At 53.2% G+C, this 18,456-nt stretch overlaps 6 protein-coding genes across 6 annotated transcripts; 2 read left to right on the forward strand and 4 right to left on the reverse strand.

The window, feature by feature from the left end:
- Positions 1-1,824: 1,824 nt before the first annotated feature.
- On the reverse strand, positions 1,825-5,366 carry PODANS_5_6140 (uncharacterized protein; the record flags this gene model as incomplete). The annotated part of the gene is made up of 5 exons (XM_001929753.1): positions 1,825-2,038; positions 2,106-4,609; positions 4,665-4,840; positions 4,896-5,115; positions 5,181-5,366. 5 exons carry the CDS (start codon positions 5,364-5,366, stop codon positions 1,825-1,827), a joined length of 3,300 nt encoding a protein of 1,099 aa, XP_001929788.1.
- Positions 5,367-7,198: 1,832 nt separating this feature from the next.
- Positions 7,199-8,873, forward strand: PODANS_5_6150 (uncharacterized protein; the record flags this gene model as incomplete). Its single annotated transcript, XM_001929754.1, has 3 exons — positions 7,199-7,546; positions 7,615-8,081; positions 8,147-8,873. The coding sequence occupies 3 exons, from the start codon at positions 7,199-7,201 to the stop codon at positions 8,871-8,873; spliced, it is 1,542 nt and encodes a 513-aa protein (XP_001929789.1).
- Positions 8,874-9,215: 342 nt separating this feature from the next.
- PODANS_5_6160 (uncharacterized protein) lies at positions 9,216-10,762 on the reverse strand (the record flags this gene model as incomplete). The annotated part of the gene is made up of 5 exons (XM_001929755.1): positions 9,216-9,587; positions 9,643-10,015; positions 10,065-10,285; positions 10,343-10,618; positions 10,688-10,762. The coding sequence occupies 5 exons, from the start codon at positions 10,760-10,762 to the stop codon at positions 9,216-9,218; spliced, it is 1,317 nt and encodes a 438-aa protein (XP_001929790.1).
- Positions 10,763-11,346: 584 nt separating this feature from the next.
- Positions 11,347-12,602, reverse strand: PODANS_5_6170 (uncharacterized protein; the record flags this gene model as incomplete). Its single annotated transcript, XM_001929756.1, has 3 exons — positions 11,347-11,550; positions 11,613-12,427; positions 12,479-12,602. The coding sequence occupies 3 exons, from the start codon at positions 12,600-12,602 to the stop codon at positions 11,347-11,349; spliced, it is 1,143 nt and encodes a 380-aa protein (XP_001929791.1).
- Positions 12,603-14,231: 1,629 nt separating this feature from the next.
- PODANS_5_6180 (uncharacterized protein) lies at positions 14,232-16,349 on the forward strand (the record flags this gene model as incomplete). Its single annotated transcript, XM_001929757.1, has 2 exons — positions 14,232-14,514; positions 14,572-16,349. 2 exons carry the CDS (start codon positions 14,232-14,234, stop codon positions 16,347-16,349), a joined length of 2,061 nt encoding a protein of 686 aa, XP_001929792.1.
- Positions 16,350-17,124: 775 nt separating this feature from the next.
- Positions 17,125-18,118, reverse strand: PODANS_5_6190 (uncharacterized protein; the record flags this gene model as incomplete). The annotated part of the gene is made up of 2 exons (XM_001929758.1): positions 17,125-17,720; positions 17,770-18,118. 2 exons carry the CDS (start codon positions 18,116-18,118, stop codon positions 17,125-17,127), a joined length of 945 nt encoding a protein of 314 aa, XP_001929793.1.
- Positions 18,119-18,456: the final 338 nt, after the last annotated feature.

The raw sequence follows: 18,456 nt of genomic DNA on the forward strand, positions 1-18,456 counted from the left end.
GCGGGGGGGGCGGCGGCAGCTACCGGGGAGAGTGACCCGAGGCGGTCTGGATTTGGCGTAGGGCTCCGAAACGCAAGCAACGACGATAGAGAGAGAAAAATACGGTAGTGGCGGTCTATTTGTCAACTATCAGCTCCCGGACTCCCCGACGTTCTCATTGAGCCCAACGAGCATATGCCATCTGCGGCAGCACTATGACAGAGGGGGAAGGGGAAAAGAAACAAAAAAGCAAAGTTGGCAGTGATGGTGGAGGAATATGCGGACGGTAGAGATCGAACGTTACACACCCGTTTTCGAGATGCCCAAAGCAGGGTTTAGGTATAGAGACAGGGACAAGGAGAGGATGCGGACGAGAATGGGAAATGCTGGGTTAAGGTAAGGTAAGTCGACGTGGAGACAGACAGGCAGAAGCAGATGGACGATGTCGTCCGAGGTTTGGCGCCGTTGTTGCTGCTGGTTGCGTGTGAAAGCGGTCCGCCGGGGCGTTGGTGCCAGGTCCCACGACACGCGAGGCGAGGCAGCTATTCGACGACGAGAGTGTGCGATGCAGATGGGCGGGCGGCGGCAGGCGGACGAGGACGTCGGACGTCGTCGGGATGCGGTTGATGATAAAGGTGCAGTAGTGAGTGGAAAGTTGACTCTTTGCAGCGCACAACGGGGTTAGAGTCCCCGGATGTTCCTCCCCCCCGGTTCCCGTCCTTCCTTAAACCCACCCGCTGGCAGCATTCCTAAGCGGGCAGAGCGGGGCCACCCAGGGCACACCGGCGGCCGTGGGGATTCACAAGTCCCCGTCCGAGCCCAATCAGACCATTCAGATGCTGCCCAGAGAGAGGGGATAACTGGAGAACACGCCACTCAAACCCCCTTACGTAAGCCTGCCGGAGAGACACCCCACTCTTGTGTAGCCCGTCCGTCTCAAGGGCTTCATTGGCTGAATGAAACAATGGATGCGCTTTTCAGAGTTGCTGATGGAAGATGCTCAGCATTTCCATCCATCATCCCATTCCCCGACATATGCAATGCCAGTCGCCCATAGGTCATAGGTCCCCATGCTCAGTCTCCGGCTCCCCGCGCCGCAGCAGACAATGCCATGCCGCTGTGGCAAATGCCATCCCAATGATCCCCATCCCAATCTGTCATCTCACATTTCTCCATCATCCCAAGCCACACGCCCATACCCATCCGGCCCATGGTCCGTCCATATGTCGACAGTTCGATTGATCTAGATCCATTGCCGCCACTCTTCAAAACTGTCTCTCTCGCTTTCTCTCGGCCGGGATGCAATCCGACCTACACAATTCCCGTGTCAGCTTCCATGTCCGGCGTTGGCGAACCCCTATTGTGTCCGCTTTCGAGCCCGATGACGTGTGAAGTCATACAAAGCCGTTCGACCCTGCCAAGGCATTGCGGGCTGAGAAGGACCCTTCATCACTTGCTCTGCTGGGACTCTGCCTGTTGGCCGAGAGACATGTGCATATACGATTACGCCCAAAGGGACCTAGGAATATATAACTGTTTTTTTTTGTTCGCTTCATGTTGATTCGCTCTGAGACATGTCGAAGCGGAAGCTTTACCTGGCTAATATGACATGTAACTCGTACACGCCAATGACCGATCGGACGAACAAACATGGTATCATGCCCGTGAACTCCAAAAAACTTCCTCCTCCGTCCCTGCCCCTTTTCTCAATCCCAACTATCCGACCCTCTCCTTCAGGGTCCCAAACTCCTATCCGCGGCCTGCCCTTACACGCGTGTCTTTGCCAAAGGACAGCTTCACTCGCAGGTACTGAGGTATCGCGTCCATCACTACCGGGCTTGGGAACTAACCGAAATGGGCGCGGATGGTTTGCTGAGCCTCGGGTGAGAACTGAGAGAGCAGTGGTGATGGGTCAGTGCCGGTGCCCTCCAAGAGAAGCTTGGTCGCTGCCACTACACGAGCCGCATTCTGCCCGCTCAGCGTCTCTCCCTCGAGAGCCTGTGCAACGTAGACGAAAATCTGTGCGGCCCGCCCGGGCGCGGCGATGGAAGCATGTTGCCTACAGGAAGCTGTTAGTCCAGAGTACCTTGTGAATCACATGACTCATGGGAAAAGCGGTAACTTACTTGCTAATCAAGTCGGCGAGATAGAGATAGCCATATGGCGCTGCTTCCTCGTCGTTGCAGATGGGGAGGTAATTTATCCACTGATCAATGATTTGGTTGGCGTTTGGCACTGCCGAGGCGTTGTAGTGCAGGATCTTCGCAATGGCAGCGCATGCGTTCTCGGTGGCGTAGACATTGTCTTCGTTCCGCGCATCAGGGACCTGCATGAGCTGGAACAAGTACTGCAGTGTTCCGGCCAGGAACGTGGCCCACTGCTCACCACCATGACGAGCAGCCACACCGATGCCATAAGCCGCAGCCTGGCGGATAGCCGGCGAGGGGTCCTGGCAACCACGCACGAGCGCCTCGCTAATCATAGGAGCATAGTTGCCACTGCGGGCACCGCAGTACTCAAGGACGTCGTCCATAATGCAAAGGCCCCATTGACGCTGCGTTGGGTCATCCGACTTGAGGAAACCTTGATATGTGTCGGCGAGACGCTCAAAGTAGGGGAGGAAGCTCTCGCCGTGGTGCTTGAAGACGCAGTGGAAGGCCTTGTTCATATCCGAGAGAAGAGTCTGGTCGTCCTCGATGGCCATCAAGAGTTCCTCAGCGTCATCCTCGGCATCGTCAGTACCACCAGCGCGGTGCTCCTCTTCGCGCTGAGCAACACGGTCCTTGTAGTCATCAAGGGTAGAAGTGACTGAATCGATAAACTTGCCCATGCGCTCAGGGCTAAGGCAGGGCCCACCGATAACCTCGACAGACTCGTAAAAGCACTGATACATCTCCGCCAAGGTATCGACAGCGGGCTCAGCGGAAAGAACTTCAAGGAGCTTGTCAATGGTCTTGTCCCACAAAAGCCTGAGCTGGTCCGAGGCGGGTCCATAGGCTTTCTGGACGCAGCTCAGAAGCTGTGGCACGAGCTTGGCAGAAACATATCTGACAGGATCATGGAAGAAGAATGCCAGGCCGGGGAGAGCGATCTTCTCCATGATCTGATCGGCATAGGGCGCAAACTCATCCTCAAGAACCTGGGCGTAAACAACCAGGAGCTCAATGGCCATATGTTTGTCCTCCATCGAGCTAGTTCTGATTCCAATCGTCTTTCCACGAAGAGGCACCAGCTCCCAGCCCTCTTCTTGCTGGAACTTCTCAACCTGATCCTCGTCGTCGAGAAGCTGAATGTCAGCCTTGGCGCTGGCCATCTCGAGAAGAGGAGGCATGACCTTGGGCAGACAAGGGAGGAAATTTTTGCCCATGACGCGGCACATTCTACCCCAGCAGTGCATAAGATACTGGGCCTGAGGGTCATCGGCCTCGGTAACATTGTCCTGGATGGATCCGAGAAGTTGGACAAGCATGGTGGCGTCGTTGCCCAAGCGCTGCTGGCCAACAGCGAGAGCAATGAGAGTCGCGCACTCCATAGCCTTTGCGCGAAGGAGGCGGTACTCCTTGTCGTTCTCGCGCTGCAATACGCTAACCAACATGGGCATCAGAGTATCGTAATATCTGGCAAACGCCTGCTCGGCCGCGTCGGCAATAGTGGCGATGGTCGAGAGTGCTTGCTCCTGCACGTACCGCTTCTCGTTCTGGAGGAGCTCATAGAGCTTGGTGAGGAGGCCGTCCAGGTACGGCTCCAAGACGCTCTTCTCGGCCTCTTCGCAAAAGTTGACCAAAGCGGCCGCAGCGTGCGACTTGACTCTAGCCTCGGGCGAGTCCAAGACTGGCACGATAGCGGTCAGAACAACATCGTAAAATTCCTGTTGCATCTTTGGCGCAAAGTCAGTGCTCATCTGGCCCAGAGCATTGCACCCGGCCCATCGGACACGAGGATGGGGGTCCTTCAGGGCCGGAACAACGAGCTTCAAAACCTGCTCGAGTTCCCCAATCATCTGGTCGCGACAGCCTTCCGAGATGGCAGAAATGGCCATGAGAGCCGCGTGCCTGTCCCTCCAAGCAGGGGACTGCATCATGCGTGGGAGCCAGGCAAAGGTGGGCTGCAATACGACCATGCCTCCCATCTTGTTCGCCAAGCGGTCCATGCAGTGCTCTCCAGCTACGTGGTTGTTGTCACTTTCCTGGTCTTCAAGATCGTCGGCCCCAAGCCAATCAGCAGCATCATCGTCATCCTCGCCAATGTCGGTCATCAAACTGAGGCACTGAGTGATCATATCCTCGGTGTACTTGGGATCTTTTCTGCACATGGATGGGGCGTAATCAGCGAAAGTAGCCATGAGCTCCAATGCATTCTGTCTGCAAAGGTCACTAAGCTCCTTGTCTTGGATCACGGCGATGGAGAACTGGACGAGTCCGCTGAAGTTTGGCTTGAACATCTTGGGCGAGCTTTCGGCGAGGTCGATGAGGGCCACCAAACCTTTGCTCAAGTCGTCGGAATCTTGAGCTTGCTTGATTGGTGGCAGAATGTTGAGAATTTCGGGAAGGAGACCAAAGTACTTGGCCTGGTTCTTCCTGCTGAGGTTGCGGAAGAAGGAAGCGAAGGCCTCCATGGCGGCAAGGCGAACCTATTCATGTCAGTACAACAAACCCTCAACTATTTTCCAAACAGGACTTTCATACTGAAACTGATTCGTCCTTGAAGGCCTGGGCGAACACGCCAGCTACCTGCTCCTCATGCTGTCTCTCAATAATGCCGGGGGTAGTTGTGAACACTCGGAAGGCGGTTTCGCGCTTGCCAGCATCAGGGGCCTGGCTGAGCTGAAAGAGCACCTGCAGCAGGTCTGGCCAGGAATCGTCTACAAGCACGTTAGTGGTGGCGCAATTCAGGAGGAAAGGCAGGTCTAGACGAACTGCTATCGTAGTACTGTCTGGCAATCTCGGCAACCGCGTCACTGATCTTGTTCCGCACGTTCTTATCTGTCTCGGCAAGCAATGTCTTCAGAAGCTCGTTGCGGATGGCCTGGCAAGACACGGCTCCCAGGGAGATGAAGAGGTCAACATTTTCGGAGCTTGGTGTTTTGCGAGTTTTGGATGCTATGCGACGGAAGATGACAGCTGCAAATGTGCGAACCTAGGAAACAAGATATCAGCATGATGGCGTTGGTTCACAGGCAAACCAGAGAGGACGAGACGTACCGAGACATCAGGGGAGCTGCTGATCTGCTCGGCCAAGCCCATTAATAGGTATTCTGGCCGCTGGCTTGTCCACTGATTCTGCAGAACCTCCTCGGCTTGTGAGCGGACAATGTTGTCTGATGACTGAAGCTGCTGGAGTAGCTGGCCCAGTTGGGCGCTAACATCTGCGGGCAGAACAGAAGACATGATGTTGTCTGAATCTAAGTTGTATGAGCTGAGAGGCGCTCAAGGGGCCTGCCGATGCCGTCGTGCTCCAAAGTGGACGTCGTCTGTTTTAGTCAGGACACAACCAAACTGAGACGTCGAGTGAGCTTTGGGCTCCGGGTATGGAAGGACGCGTCGGCGGGATCGTCGCTACCTGGGGAGGAGGGGGGGCGCTAGGCTGGTCGTCTGGAATGTCGAGGGCGAGATGCTCTGTGGGAGACGCGTCGGGAGTGAAAAAGCGCGGCGGCTTGTTTAAGTGGGTAAATGTTGTTGACTCTCTGGGCGAGTCGTCGTGAGAGGGGGGTTTTGGTCTGTGAAGTGGGAGGGAGAGGGGAGTGCGACGATGGACAATAATTTTTTGATTGGGTCAGGGCTGTTGAGGAGTGGGGGAGGGGCAGTCGAGACAGCTGGCGGAGGGGAAATTTGGTGTTCGTGCAGTGCCAGCGGGTCCCGCAGTTCTATTCAGACAGAATCTCCCAGGGTAGTCTAATCTGTCTTGACAAGAGAGGATGACGGTCGAATGCAATATGTGAAGAGAGGGTTAATTTTGTGTTTGCAAAGCAAGGGAAAAAAGCACAAGCAACAGAGGGTTTTGAATGTTTACAAGCTTTAGTTCCGGGTGTGGCTCGTGTGTGTGGTTGTGGTAACCACCTTTGGTGTGGCTGAATGAAGGCGAAACTGAAATATGGTCGTCTGAGTGTGAACACGAGCAAATGGCGTGAACGCCTATCTCTCAACAACTGATGCCTGGCCAGCAGGAAAGATAAACATCTCTCCCGACGTGGCTTGTGTGTAGAAATCTGAAAATTTCATTCATCTCACTTCCATGGCTTAAAGTATGATAGGGCTGAGATTATAGGCCGGCTAGGCAGGTTGGTCACTTGTCACTCACTGCCCTTGCTTGAACTTTATGGTTGGGTGACAACGCATCCAGCTCGTTCCTGACATCCAATTCCATGGATGCCAGCTGTCAGATTTTCCATTTGCAGTGCACGCCGCCCAAACCACCAACGCCCTCCGGTTGCTTTTAGTTTTCACCTCCAGCTTCACAAAGGAAACATTTCCCACAATGATATCGGGAGCTCTGTTAGGTGGTGTCATTGGTGGGTGGGGCATATCTATCACCAACATAGTGTAGAGAGGAGTGTGCGATCTGCATGAGGTACAATCGGGACGATATGCCTGTATTTTGCATCCCAGACTTTGAACATGTTTACTCTCTCTGGAGATACTACAGCAACCGTTGCAGCGAGCCGGTGAACATGTCGATGGTACCGCCGGCGTCAAAGACAACCGTCAAGCTGGGCTGTTGGGCCAAGCGGTGATAACAGCGAAAGGTGATTCCGATAAGAAATATTGCGGGGTTGTAGGTTCATCAGGCCAGGGCTGGCCTGACATTCACAACAGGATATCTGGAACAGAGGAGGTGATGCCGGAATATACAGAAGCCCCAGCACAGCCTCCAAATATCGCCAGTTGTCTCTGAAAAGTATCCAGGTTGTCCAGCCAGGAGTCACCGTGTTGTTCCCCTCTGCTGCAGCATGGATCTGTGTATGATTCTGATGCTGACCCCGCATCGCCCTGGAGCTCCGTCATAGCACCCGTGCCACCCTTGTTCAAAGCGACCACCTCAACAGACAGTCAGAGACAACAACCACTCGTTGTTCCCCTCATTGACCACCCAACAGTGACCTGACCTGACCTACAGCTCTGACACAACTCTGAATCCCAAACTTTGGCATCTCAAATGAGCCCACCGTCGAGTCTTACATAAACCGAATCCTATCGAGAACTATCATCAGCTACCACCCACCATGGACATCCCTGGTGCTCAAGAGAGCGCTGCCAACAGCTCCAACAGCTCACTGGGCGCAACTCTCTCGACTTCCCAGACTGAGCGCAACAAATCTGGCCATATTACTGCTCATAGACAGAGCTTTGCCGAGGACCAGAGACGCCCTCCTCCTTCCCCTCGCAGCCATCGACACCCATCTCTCACCCAACAAGCCGTCCAAGAGCTTATGAACCACCCCCCAATCAACCGACACGCCAATCCCCAGTATGCCGGTAGGAACTGGCAGGAAATTGCAGTCGGGGAATTGGCTGTGGCAGATGATGTGAAGTGGACCGATCTTGACGAGAGTGTTCAGGATGCCACGCTGGTATGTTTCTTAGCTACTTACTCCAATGCGACCCAGCTACTCCATGCTGATCCCTCACCTCTCGGTAGACACTCCTCAAAAACCATCCCACCAATGCGGTCCTTGTACGAGAGACCCCCACATCAAAACGAGCCATCTCCACGTTTGACTACAGCGATCTGAACGCCTACTTATTGGTGGTGGTCGGGCTTGCGAAACCTGAGGAGGAGCAGATCGAGCTATACGACCACATCGCGAAGAGTGCCCAGGCCCAGACACCTGTAGCGCTCCGGGAGATCCAGCCTATTCTGAAGAAGAGCGAACTGGTAGCTTTGCCGGCCGAGGCAACTTTGGACGCGGCTGTGGAGGCTTTCGGAAGCGGCATCCATCGGTTACTGATTACCAACAGCGCTGGAGAGGTTATTGGAATTCTGAGCCAGCTCCGTCTGCTCGAGTTCTTCTGGAAGGAAGCGGTCAATTTTCCTGTTATTGACCGTCTGTACGGGAGCGTGCTGCGAGATCTTCAGATTGGTAGCACTCAGATCATTGCTGTCAAGTAAGTCGTCGTGGCATCACTTGCTAAGTTCCTGTTCCGGTTATCGGGCTAACTTGGGATCCTAGTGCCGATGGGCCTCTCGCTGATGCCCTTCTGTTGATGCACAACGAGGGCCTGACTTCGGTTGCAGTGGTCGATCAAGGCCTCAACGTGCTCGGGAATATTTCAACAGCAGATCTGAGGCTTTTGACCAGTACGAACAACCTGCCCCTTCTCAAGCGCTCGTGCATGCACTTCATCAGCGTTATCCTCAACGAGCGTGGCGTCGAACATGGCCGTGATTCTTTCCCGGTTTTTTACGTCAATCCTTACTCCACACTTGCGCACACAGTGGCCAAGCTCGTTGCGACAAGATCTCACCGGATGTGGGTTGTCGAGACAGCTTCACCTTCCCCTAGTGCTCCCGCTACACCGTTGCTCCAGCCGGTTCAGCTGGGAGTTACGGCTGCAACGGCTCCTCCACCTACGTCAGTCACCGGTGTTGGGTCGTCATCAAGCCCTGGCCCACAACCAACTGTTCTTGTTTCTTCGCAAACCCCCTCAGCGCCCCAATCGCCGCTGCCAGGACAGTCATTCCCTTCGGTGCCTTCTGCCAGCTTGCCTGGGGCACATGTTTCTGGGAGGTTGTCCGGGGTTGTCTCGCTGACAGATGTGCTGAATCTCTTTGCCAAATCGAGCGGGCTTCGGCCTTCGGATCCCTCGGAACAGAGGGCTCGGAGAAGACGGAGCTCGAGTGCATCTGTCCGGCCAAGTTTGGATGCGGGGAGAGGAAGCGTTGACTTTAGGAGGTAGTACATCTTTTATGGTGAAGCACGGAAAATACTGTCATTACTCAGCACGAGCCGCTCTCCTGTATTGTTGCATTGTGTTGGGAGGGGAAGAGAGTGGCATTTGCCTTTTTTGGAGGAAGAAAGGAGGGCATCATGACAGAATTCCTAATTATGCGAATCACACAAGTTTCATACTGTTCCTGGTAACGATGGCGAAAACAGACAGACCTATGATGATGATGACGGCATGGGCGGGACTCGTCTTGATAGCACAGAATCAATTGATATTAGAAGTTGGAAATAAAAAAACCTCATGAGTTTGGACTATACTAAAAACTTTGTGTCTCGAACCACTTTCGTCTCTCTACTCCTTATAATTCAACCCCCCACCAAAGCTAACCTCGCTGTTTTTGCCGGCGGTGGTGACCACCTCGCCTTCTGTCTTTCCGGTCTCAAAGGCGCAGCGTCCCATGTCTAGCTTTTTGACGGGGATGGCAGAGGGAGAGATGTCAAAGTCGAAGATGTCCATCGGCAGACCCAGGGTGGTGCAGGCGTTGGGGATGTCGACGATGCCGGCGACGTGGCCCTGGATGGGGGCGCAGGAGAGGAGGAGGTAGATTTGGTAGTCGGAGTAGCCGAAGCGGCGGAGGTATTCGATGCAGCGGAGGGTGGTCTGGCGATAGGCCACCGCCACGTCGAGGTAGTGTTGTTTGCCGTGTTGGTCAACGGAGAAGCCCTAGGTACCTAGGCGTTAGCAAGAGGGATGGGGAGGGGGAAAGGGGGGGGGTTACCTCAAAGTAAATGTACCTCCCTGGACCAAAATGGGGCTCTACCGGACCGGGGATGTAAATCGGGGATGTGAGAGAGAGCTGGGAAACGCCGGACTTGATGACGGAGAAGTTGATCGTGATTATCCCTGCCATCTCGATGGCGCCGCAAAAGGAGATCTCGCCGTCGCCTTGGGAGAAGTGGAGGTCGCCTACGGAGAAGTTGGCGCCGGGGACGTGGACGGGGAGGTAGACTTTTGAGCCGCGGGAGAGGTTTTTGATGTCGCAGTTGCCGCCGTGCTCGGGGCGGCCGGGGATTGTGCGGGCGCCTTGGAGGCCGACTTTTTCTTTTGTATTTGGGTCTGCGGAGCCGGCGTGGACATTGAGGGGTTGGGGGCTGGGTGTTGGGTTAGTAGGGAAAGAAAAAGGGGGAAGGGGAGGCAAACGGCAGGGCGACGTCTCGGTCGAGCTTGTTGGCGACGATGAGCTCGGCTTCGCGCTTGTTCCAGGTGTCGAGGACTTCTTGGGAGGGAGCACAGCCGAGGATGCCGGGGTGGATGAGGCCGGCGAACTTGACGTGGGGGATGTGGCGGGAGGTGCAGTAAATGCCTTCAAAGTCCCAGATGGCTTTGGCTGCGGAGGGGTAGAGCTCGTCAAGGAAGCCACCCTTTCGTTTTGTTGTCAGCATGAGATGGGGAGAGAACGGGAGGAAAGGGCAACATACACCATTGGACTTGTCAAAAATGCCCGTGAAGCCCCATGGCTGGTCCTCAAAAGGCTGGACGTCCATGATCTCTACCAGAAGGGCATCACCTGGCTCGGCGTTTTCAATGGCGAACGGGCCGGACAGGTAGTGAACACGGGTGAGGTCGACATTCTTGATGTCGTCCGCGGAGTCGTCGTTCTTGATTTGGCCGCCGGTCCAGTCCAGGCATTCAATCTTGACCGTCTCGCCATCTTTGATGGTGGCGGCTGGAGGGATGTCTGGGTGCCACCTGTTCTGTAGGAGGGTTCCTGGGTGTTAGTCAACAGGTCCAAGATGAAGAAGGAGAGCCATGAGGAAAGTTACATGAAGGTATGGCTGCTCAGAAGCCGGCTTGTCAAAGTCAACCTTGCAAACGGTGCGGATAGCGGACTTGCCCATGGCTACTAATGAGGTTAAGAAAGACACGGGAAAAAGGAAGGGGAAAGTATCAACTGTTTGGATATTAAGTATCATACGCCTCATGCAAGACAGGACCCAGCTCTATATATACAAATTTTATGCATCCCTCGTGAAGCTACCCCGCATCCCATGTGTTCCTCTCTTCACCTCGCAGGTCATGTAAACCAAAGAGAACGACGTAATGACATCCAGAAAAGCCACTATCATCGTCCTGCAGGAAGGCTATCAGTGAACGCCGAGACTCTCTTGCATCCCAGACCCACGCCGTTGGAGGAAGCTACTGCAGCATTCGCAGTGTTCTTGGACGGCCCCCGCACGCTCCACCACGGCAGACGAGGTGGGAAGAGGGGCCGTGATAAGAAGGCTACTGCAAAGGTATCCATATACAAATAGGAATTGAGGCCGGAGATAACGCGGACTGCTGAGGTCCCAAGCATCATCCATTGGCCAATAACAAAACGTGAGAGCAATGGCCTTGAGAAAAGAGATAGGAAATGGCATTTCCAACTTGGATCCGTCAGTCATCCACATCTGTCAGAATCACTGATGCGAATACCGCCTCATTACTCAGTTATCGGTCTTGCCTCTGGGTGTGGATCTGTCTCGGAGTAGGCAGGCGGCTTGTCGTGGAGTGTATCGAGTTTGTCGAGGCTCAGGCTTAGGAACTTTTGCTTGTTCTTCCACTCGACCTGACCGGCTGCAAACTCTTTGGCCTCGGCCGGGGCCGGAGGGGGGTCGGTGATCTTGGTAATGAGATAGGCAGTGCTCTGTTGGGTGTTAGTCATTACCCTCGTGGTTTCTTCGCCGGACAAAGGGAGAGAAGACTTACAGCTTCGGCAATGCCATAAATCAACACTCCCAACAATGGAGTCTTCAACAGCGTGTAAAATCCAATGCCGAATCCAAACAAGAGCCCCTCACGGCTCCGGAACCACTGTTTCTTCTGCTCCTTGGTAAACTTGATTCTCGCAAAGTAGGGCTCCAACAGCTCTCTGACCAGGCCTCTACTAGCAAAGTAGCTCTGCAAGAAGATAACCAGATACCTCCTAGGCAGCAGAATCCCCGTTCCGAAGATAATCCCGGCTGGTCCCAGCCCGACAGCCTTGTTAAACGTGTAGAAACTAGCAGCAGGCAGCACAAACCGCCCCACATACGGCAAGTAACTCAGCAAAAACACCCCCAAGCTAATCGCGCCCCGTCTCGCGAACCGAAACAGAAACATACTCACGTTCTCCGCCGTGCTCGTCGAGTTGGTGCTCCCATCGCTCTTCTTGTACAATCTCAGGCTGGGGTAGTACATAGCCCTCAGCTTGGACGGGTCCTCGTCATGCTTATGTTTCTGAATATACGTCATATCCACCCACTGCAGGCTATCCATGAACAAGTCGTCGAGAGTAGGTGTGATGTAGCGGACCAGGCTCATGAAGAAGAGGGGAAATTGAAGGACATGCTCTTCGATGAAGGTGAAGAATGACTCGTCCCAGGGGATGTTGACGAAGAAGGAGAGCACCCAGAAGAGAATCCGAAGGAGGACGAGAGGGATGACGATGAGAAGACGAATGGCGATTCCGGCTCCGACGGCGATGGCAGCTTGCTTGTAGTGCTCAGAAGTGAAGAGGCCGGGGTTTTGCATCGCGCGGTGAGCTGATGGGTGTCAGAATCAAATCTCAAGTGTAGATAGGAGTGAAAACATACCACCAACCATGGTCAGTTGGGCGCCTCGGAGGATGGCGTTGAAGTCGAAGTGGGAGACATCGAGTTTCTGTTTGAGCTTGTCTTTGTCCAGCTGATCTATCAGCGGTTTTTTATTTGAAGCCATCTTGGCTGCGGGATTTGGTGAATGTCTGCCTGTTTCTGTCTTTGACTCTTCTGCTGTATAGTGAATGGTGTTGCTTGAGCCCGAGGCAGCTTGATATACAGGTATGGATGTTTTTTAAGCTTCAAGCTTCAAGCTTCGAGGCGGCATCTGAGATGTGCCCCTGCCGATGATGTCAACTGTCCCAAGTGGACTGCTAGTAAAACTCGGCTAAGCCGGAAATGGGTTGACGGGTCCTGGCCCCGCTCTCGAGGGTCGGATGGTAGCACAGGTGCATATTTGATAAGGAGCTACACTTAGATCAGGTCGACGTTGGTATTACGTCAAGTACCCCTCAAACAGAATCAATATCTGCGTCGCAACGGAGCCTGGCTACGCGTTGACATAGCTTTCTTTTAAAGGTCAGCATGCTAACTAAACTTGGCGATTGGGCCTAAAAGAGACTTTTAATATTAATTAAAGCTAAATATACTAGAAATATATACTTTTTCCTACAAACTTACATTTTATAGATTCAAACGCTAATTTTTTCTACTACTATTACTACTATTATTTATTTTTTATATAACTTAACATTTCTAACAGCTCTCATACCTTTAATAACTTTAACAGTTTTAACAGTTTTAACAATTTTAACAGTTTTAACAATTTTAACAGTTTTAACAACTAACTCTAACAGTTAGCTTTAACAGCTAGCTTTAGCAGCTTTAATAAATTTTGTTAGAGTCTTATATAAGTTAAATGTCAATAAGATATATAAAACTATTTATATATAAATTTTTATAGTTTTTACGTCTATAAAAAAATCTGATGTATATAATAAAGACCTATTTTTACCTACATTTGTAGACTTTTTTACATTAGAAAACTTTAGCCCTAGTTCGAAGATATAGGGTGGGGACTTATTCTGGATGTGGTTAGCATGCCGACCTTCGGGAGAAAACCATGCCGGCGCGCAGCCGGGCTCGTCGCAACGGCCCACGGTGCCATAGTTCGCCGCAATGGACAGGAAACCCCGGCCCGTTGAAGGGGCTATGGGCGCTCTCCTGGGGATCCTGGACGTTGAATCAGACGTTGAATCAAATCTAAATTCTCGTCAGAAAGACCGGACAATTCCAGCTTCTCGAGAATTTTCAACGCCGTTTGTCCATCCTGTCCTGCCCTGCGTTTGCCGCGGCCGTTGCTGGAATCAAATCCGACACGGCAGAACAAGGACGGGAGTGGGGCAGCTTTTCGCAGTTGCGCCCACAGCGGTTCGTTCGGCGTCAGCTTTGCTCCCTTTTGGCCACTGATTGTGACGGAAGAGACGGTACTGTCTTCAACTTCATCCGTTTGCCAGCTTCTTTGCCCATTGTACTCGCTCTTTTCTTGTCGCATCCAGCGTCCAGCATTACTAGCCCGGCCCCCCTCTACAGTGCTGTCACGTAGCACCAGCAACCTCCCCGGCAAATCTGTCGATAGATCAGAATCATCGTCCCATTTCGAAACACATCTCTTTATAACACCAGTTTCGCATCCGCATAGCCGCCGAGATCTCCGAGTCCAGTCTTCCTGTTGGCCTCCTATCTCTGCGTCATGCCCGCAGCTCTTCAACCCACGCGATCATGATTTACGACCTGAACTGAATGAACAATGGACTCCTCGCGAACACGGGGAGCATCTTTCATGGCTCCGCGCCGCGTCTTTACGGCACCAGTCCACCAGCCTGCGGTAGCGCCCCCGCGGCCATCTTCCTCCTCCGCTTCGCAACCCACCAGCGGTCTCGTCGATACTCTTTACGACCATCCTAATGTGAAAATCGTTTCCTTCTCGGCAGGATCCCAGTTCCTTGCCATTGGCTCCAAAGGCACGGGTCCCGACATTGAGCCTGGCTCGCTATCTTGGTCCTCACAGTTAGAGCGGACCATTGCAGTCGGTACGTGAGACACAACATCTGCCGTGGCAACTGAACTCTAATTCCTCATGTTTACAGGACCTTTCCGCATTTACCGCGCCCCTGGATCAGTCGCATTCCTGAGCTGCGGCTCTGCATTACAACCCATTTTGAAGAAGAGTCAGGTCTGGTGCGTGGACGAAGAATCCAGCAAGTTCGTACTACAGATACGACGCCCCCAGTATTGGCGGATTGAAGTACCAGTGAAGGATCCCGAGGACCAGCGACGAGCCGAAGTGTTGCGAGAGGTCTTTGACCAGATTCTGCAGTTTGAAAAGACTCCATGTCCTTTCGCGAGGTCTTTCACCGTTGACCTTCCAGAAAGCGCTCCTGTCAAGTTGAAGCCATGGACACCAGCGCGGAGATCCAGTGCCTGCCTCCCTGTGCGACCATCTACGCCAGTCGAGATTGCGCATATTCATCGGGGTCCACCACGAGGGTCGATTTGCCTTGGCGACCTGTCATTGAGTGAACAAGGCAAATACTTGGATTCGACACTGGGAGAAAACCCAAGAGAACACAAGGCAAAATCCCAGGCTCATGAGGGCTCGCCTGTAGGAGAGCCGAGCGGAAATGCGTTGCGCCCATCACCCCTTAAGATTAAGAAGACTGAAGAAAAGGGGCCTGTCACCCCTCCACAGCTCACAGTGGTCACGCCGCCCCCTTCAAATCCCAAAAAGACGAGGATTCCACGAGAAGTATCACCCAAGAGTGCCAGCTTTCAGTCACCAGAAAATTCTCAGGATTCCTTTCGCAGTCCGGATTCATGGGCTTCAAACTCTCTACCTTTGTCCCCACCCCTGTCCAGCCCAGGGTCCCCTCGAAGCTCTCTACCCTTCAGAACTAGCCTCCAGAACTCATGCCTTGATACCCCTACAACACCCGTTGCAGCACCTAGCAACAACCTTGCCACAGCCGCCAAGGCATCACAGTCATGGAGTATCTCCACCTCCGAATCCGGAAGGACGGAGAACAGCGAGGAAGCCACTCTATCCTCCTTCATCTCTGAATTGGAATGCTCCCCAAAGTCCAAGGCCCCAGCGCCAAGACAACAGTCTATTCCTTCCATTATCCACTCGGTCCCAGAAGAAGCCATCGAAGACGAGCCAGAGTACGAGTCCTTCCCCACAGCGTTCACCACACCAACTCCTACCATTTCCATCTCGCCATCTCCTTCCTCGACGACGATCACCACACCCACCCAACAGCAACGCCGTCCGGGTATCCGCCGGGCTACTACTTCATCTTCGCTATCCCCCGACCGTAGGGCGTTGTCTCCTCTCCCCCCTGCAGCGGACCTCTTCACCCCACGCAGCACACTCACATCTTCCCCACCTTCTAACCGCCAGATGCGCAGTCTGCCGATGATGGTGGTGCAAAAGACGTGCGAGATTCTGATGTCACCTCCCTCTCACCTCATCAGTCTGATGCTGAAGATTGCGGCGAGGATCTTGGCAGGGGAGTGGAAGGGGTTGATATTTGGGTGGGGGGAGAAGGGGGAGAGGTTGGAAGTGGAGTGGGATTGGAGTGATGACGACATCAGTCCTCAGCAGCAGCAGAGAAAGAAGACGACGGGGACAAGGGCGAGGGGGTGGTCGACGCTTACGGTTAATAATAGTAATGGTAATAATGCGAATGAGAGGGTGGATGACTGGTGGTTGAAGAGGAAGAAGAGTAGGGATCGGATGGCGGGGACTTTCCCGGAGAGTGATGATGATGAGGAGGAGGGGGTTGATCCTCTCGAGGTTAAGAACAGGAGGGTGAAGGCGTTGAGTGGTGGGGAGGATGAGGATGCGATGAGCTCGGGGGTGGATTAGAGGCTTTACCCCCGGTTTGTTGTTGGATCATCATCATCTCCTGAGCTGTCGTCGCCTATGAGGAGGAAGAGGAGGGGGTTTTTTGAGGCGTTGAGGGAGGCGGGGGTTTTACTTGGGACTGGGGGGGGTGCTGGTGGGGGGGTTTCTTTTTGATGGGTTGGTTTGGATTTTGTATGATTAGTTCCTTTTTTTGGGGGGGATGGGGATGGGGGGGGTAGGAAGAATCACAGGCTTCGTCAAGGTATTAAGGGGGTACGGATCATGAAATGATACCTGGACAATTGGGACAAGGGATATGATGGGGGTATGGGTGGATTGGGTTGATTGAGAGTACCATACATGCTATGAAGTACAAGCCGGACAGAGAGAGTTTGTTTGGTAATTTTGTGTATGAGATAATCAGAGAATGGTAGGGGGCGTTTGTCGGATAGGTGTGGTGCTTTTTGGAATTTGTATATGTATACGTAGAGTGAATATCCCTTGTTTAAGTACGCTCCTGGGAGATGGATGGGTGGACTGGACGGGGTTTCCAGACACGGCGGGAGAGAGAGGCAGAGAATGCACCACAAGCATTTATTAAAATCATGATTTATTTTAAACCCAAGGTTCTTTTCATTGAATTCTTGGTTAATCTCTTTGAGCGACGCTAATACCCTCCTCCTCCCATCCCCAGCCTGTTTGCTAATGCATGCGTGCTTGTGTACAAATATATAAAATTGTTACAACCCCCCCTCTTCTCCCTTAGGTAGGTCGTTTGATGCGAAAGAGGCACAATCTACTGAATCGTCATCTCGCCAAACTCCTTGTGCCCCGTCTCCTTCTGGTGCACACCCGCCTCCTTCATCCCCTTGCCGATCCACTGGCACACTTCGCACTTGATGACGAAATCGGTTGTGTCAGTGTAGTAGTGCATCCTCTGGAGTTGCGCAGCGAGCTGTCTCGCCTTTGTGAGCACCTCCTCGTCTTGCGTGTCCCATTTTGTTACATCGCAGTCCACAGGGTAGGAGAGGTCAAGGGCAAAGGCGATGCGATCGTAGTGGATGCCGCTGTAGAGAATGATTATGCGGGTCTCTTTGCCTTCGCCAAAGCGGTCGACTCGGAGGGACTTGACATCGATGGAGGAAATCTCAATGTCGTAAATGTCGGAGAGGATGGAGAGCTCGATGGCGCCGCCCCAGGTGTCCTGTTCCATGAGGTGGGAGCAATACTTTTGTGGGGGCGAGCCCAGGATGGCAGCGGTGTATTTTTCTGGGTGGGTGAGGATGTACTCGGTGATTTGGGCGCGAAGGCGAGAGGATGGGTTGTCGATGGAGAGGGCGCCTCCTACTGCGGTGAACATGCAGCTGTTGTCGTCGGGCATTACTCTTAGGACTGTGGTGCGTTAGCAGAGTTGGGAAGGTGGAGGGAGAAAGAGGCGTACCTATGTAACCGCCTCGGGAGGCCCACTCGAGGGATGTCTCATCGGGTTCTATCCCTTTAGGGACAAACGCTGGCTTCGCTGGCTTGGCTGGCTCTGGAGCTGGAACAGGTGTGGTATCGATGGGTGCGACGACGATTGTCTCCCCACGGAGCTTCAGGTCTTTTATACTTGAGCTTTGTGAAGAGAGACTGATGTCCAGGTTCTTGAGTGGGTAGCCGTATTTCAGGCTGAACCTCTCAAGCTCGGTCTTTGATTTGATGAGCGCCACAAGGTCGGAGAGGGTCGACTCGTCCTCAACCTGGATTCGAGATTGCCCATTAGGGGCTCGGAGGGCGATTTGAATCATCATCTTGTGAGAGTGTGGTATAGGTTGAGGCCGAGGAAGGTATGAGTTGCCAGCTCTTGAGGAGGTTGTTGCTTGAGAAGGTTGAGAACGGAAATTATGCCAGACAAGTCAAATATATATACCGGTACCACGAGAGTAAGAGCCCCACAGTATCTGATTTGAAGTTAATGCCCCAAAGATAGAAGTGAGTTGTGAGGCTCTTATCGCAGATCGTCTGAACCTTTGCGAGGTGAAGAGATGAGCTGGGGGAACATGTTAGTCTAGGTTCTTATCTGCGTTCTTTGAAGAGATGACACAATATCAGACGAGGGGAGTGATGCACCTATCAAGCAAGCCAGGGG

This window comes from Podospora anserina, chromosome 5, assembly GCF_000226545.1.
Source record: "Podospora anserina S mat+ genomic DNA chromosome 5, supercontig 6".
NCBI classification, from domain to species: domain Eukaryota; kingdom Fungi; phylum Ascomycota; class Sordariomycetes; order Sordariales; family Podosporaceae; genus Podospora; species Podospora anserina.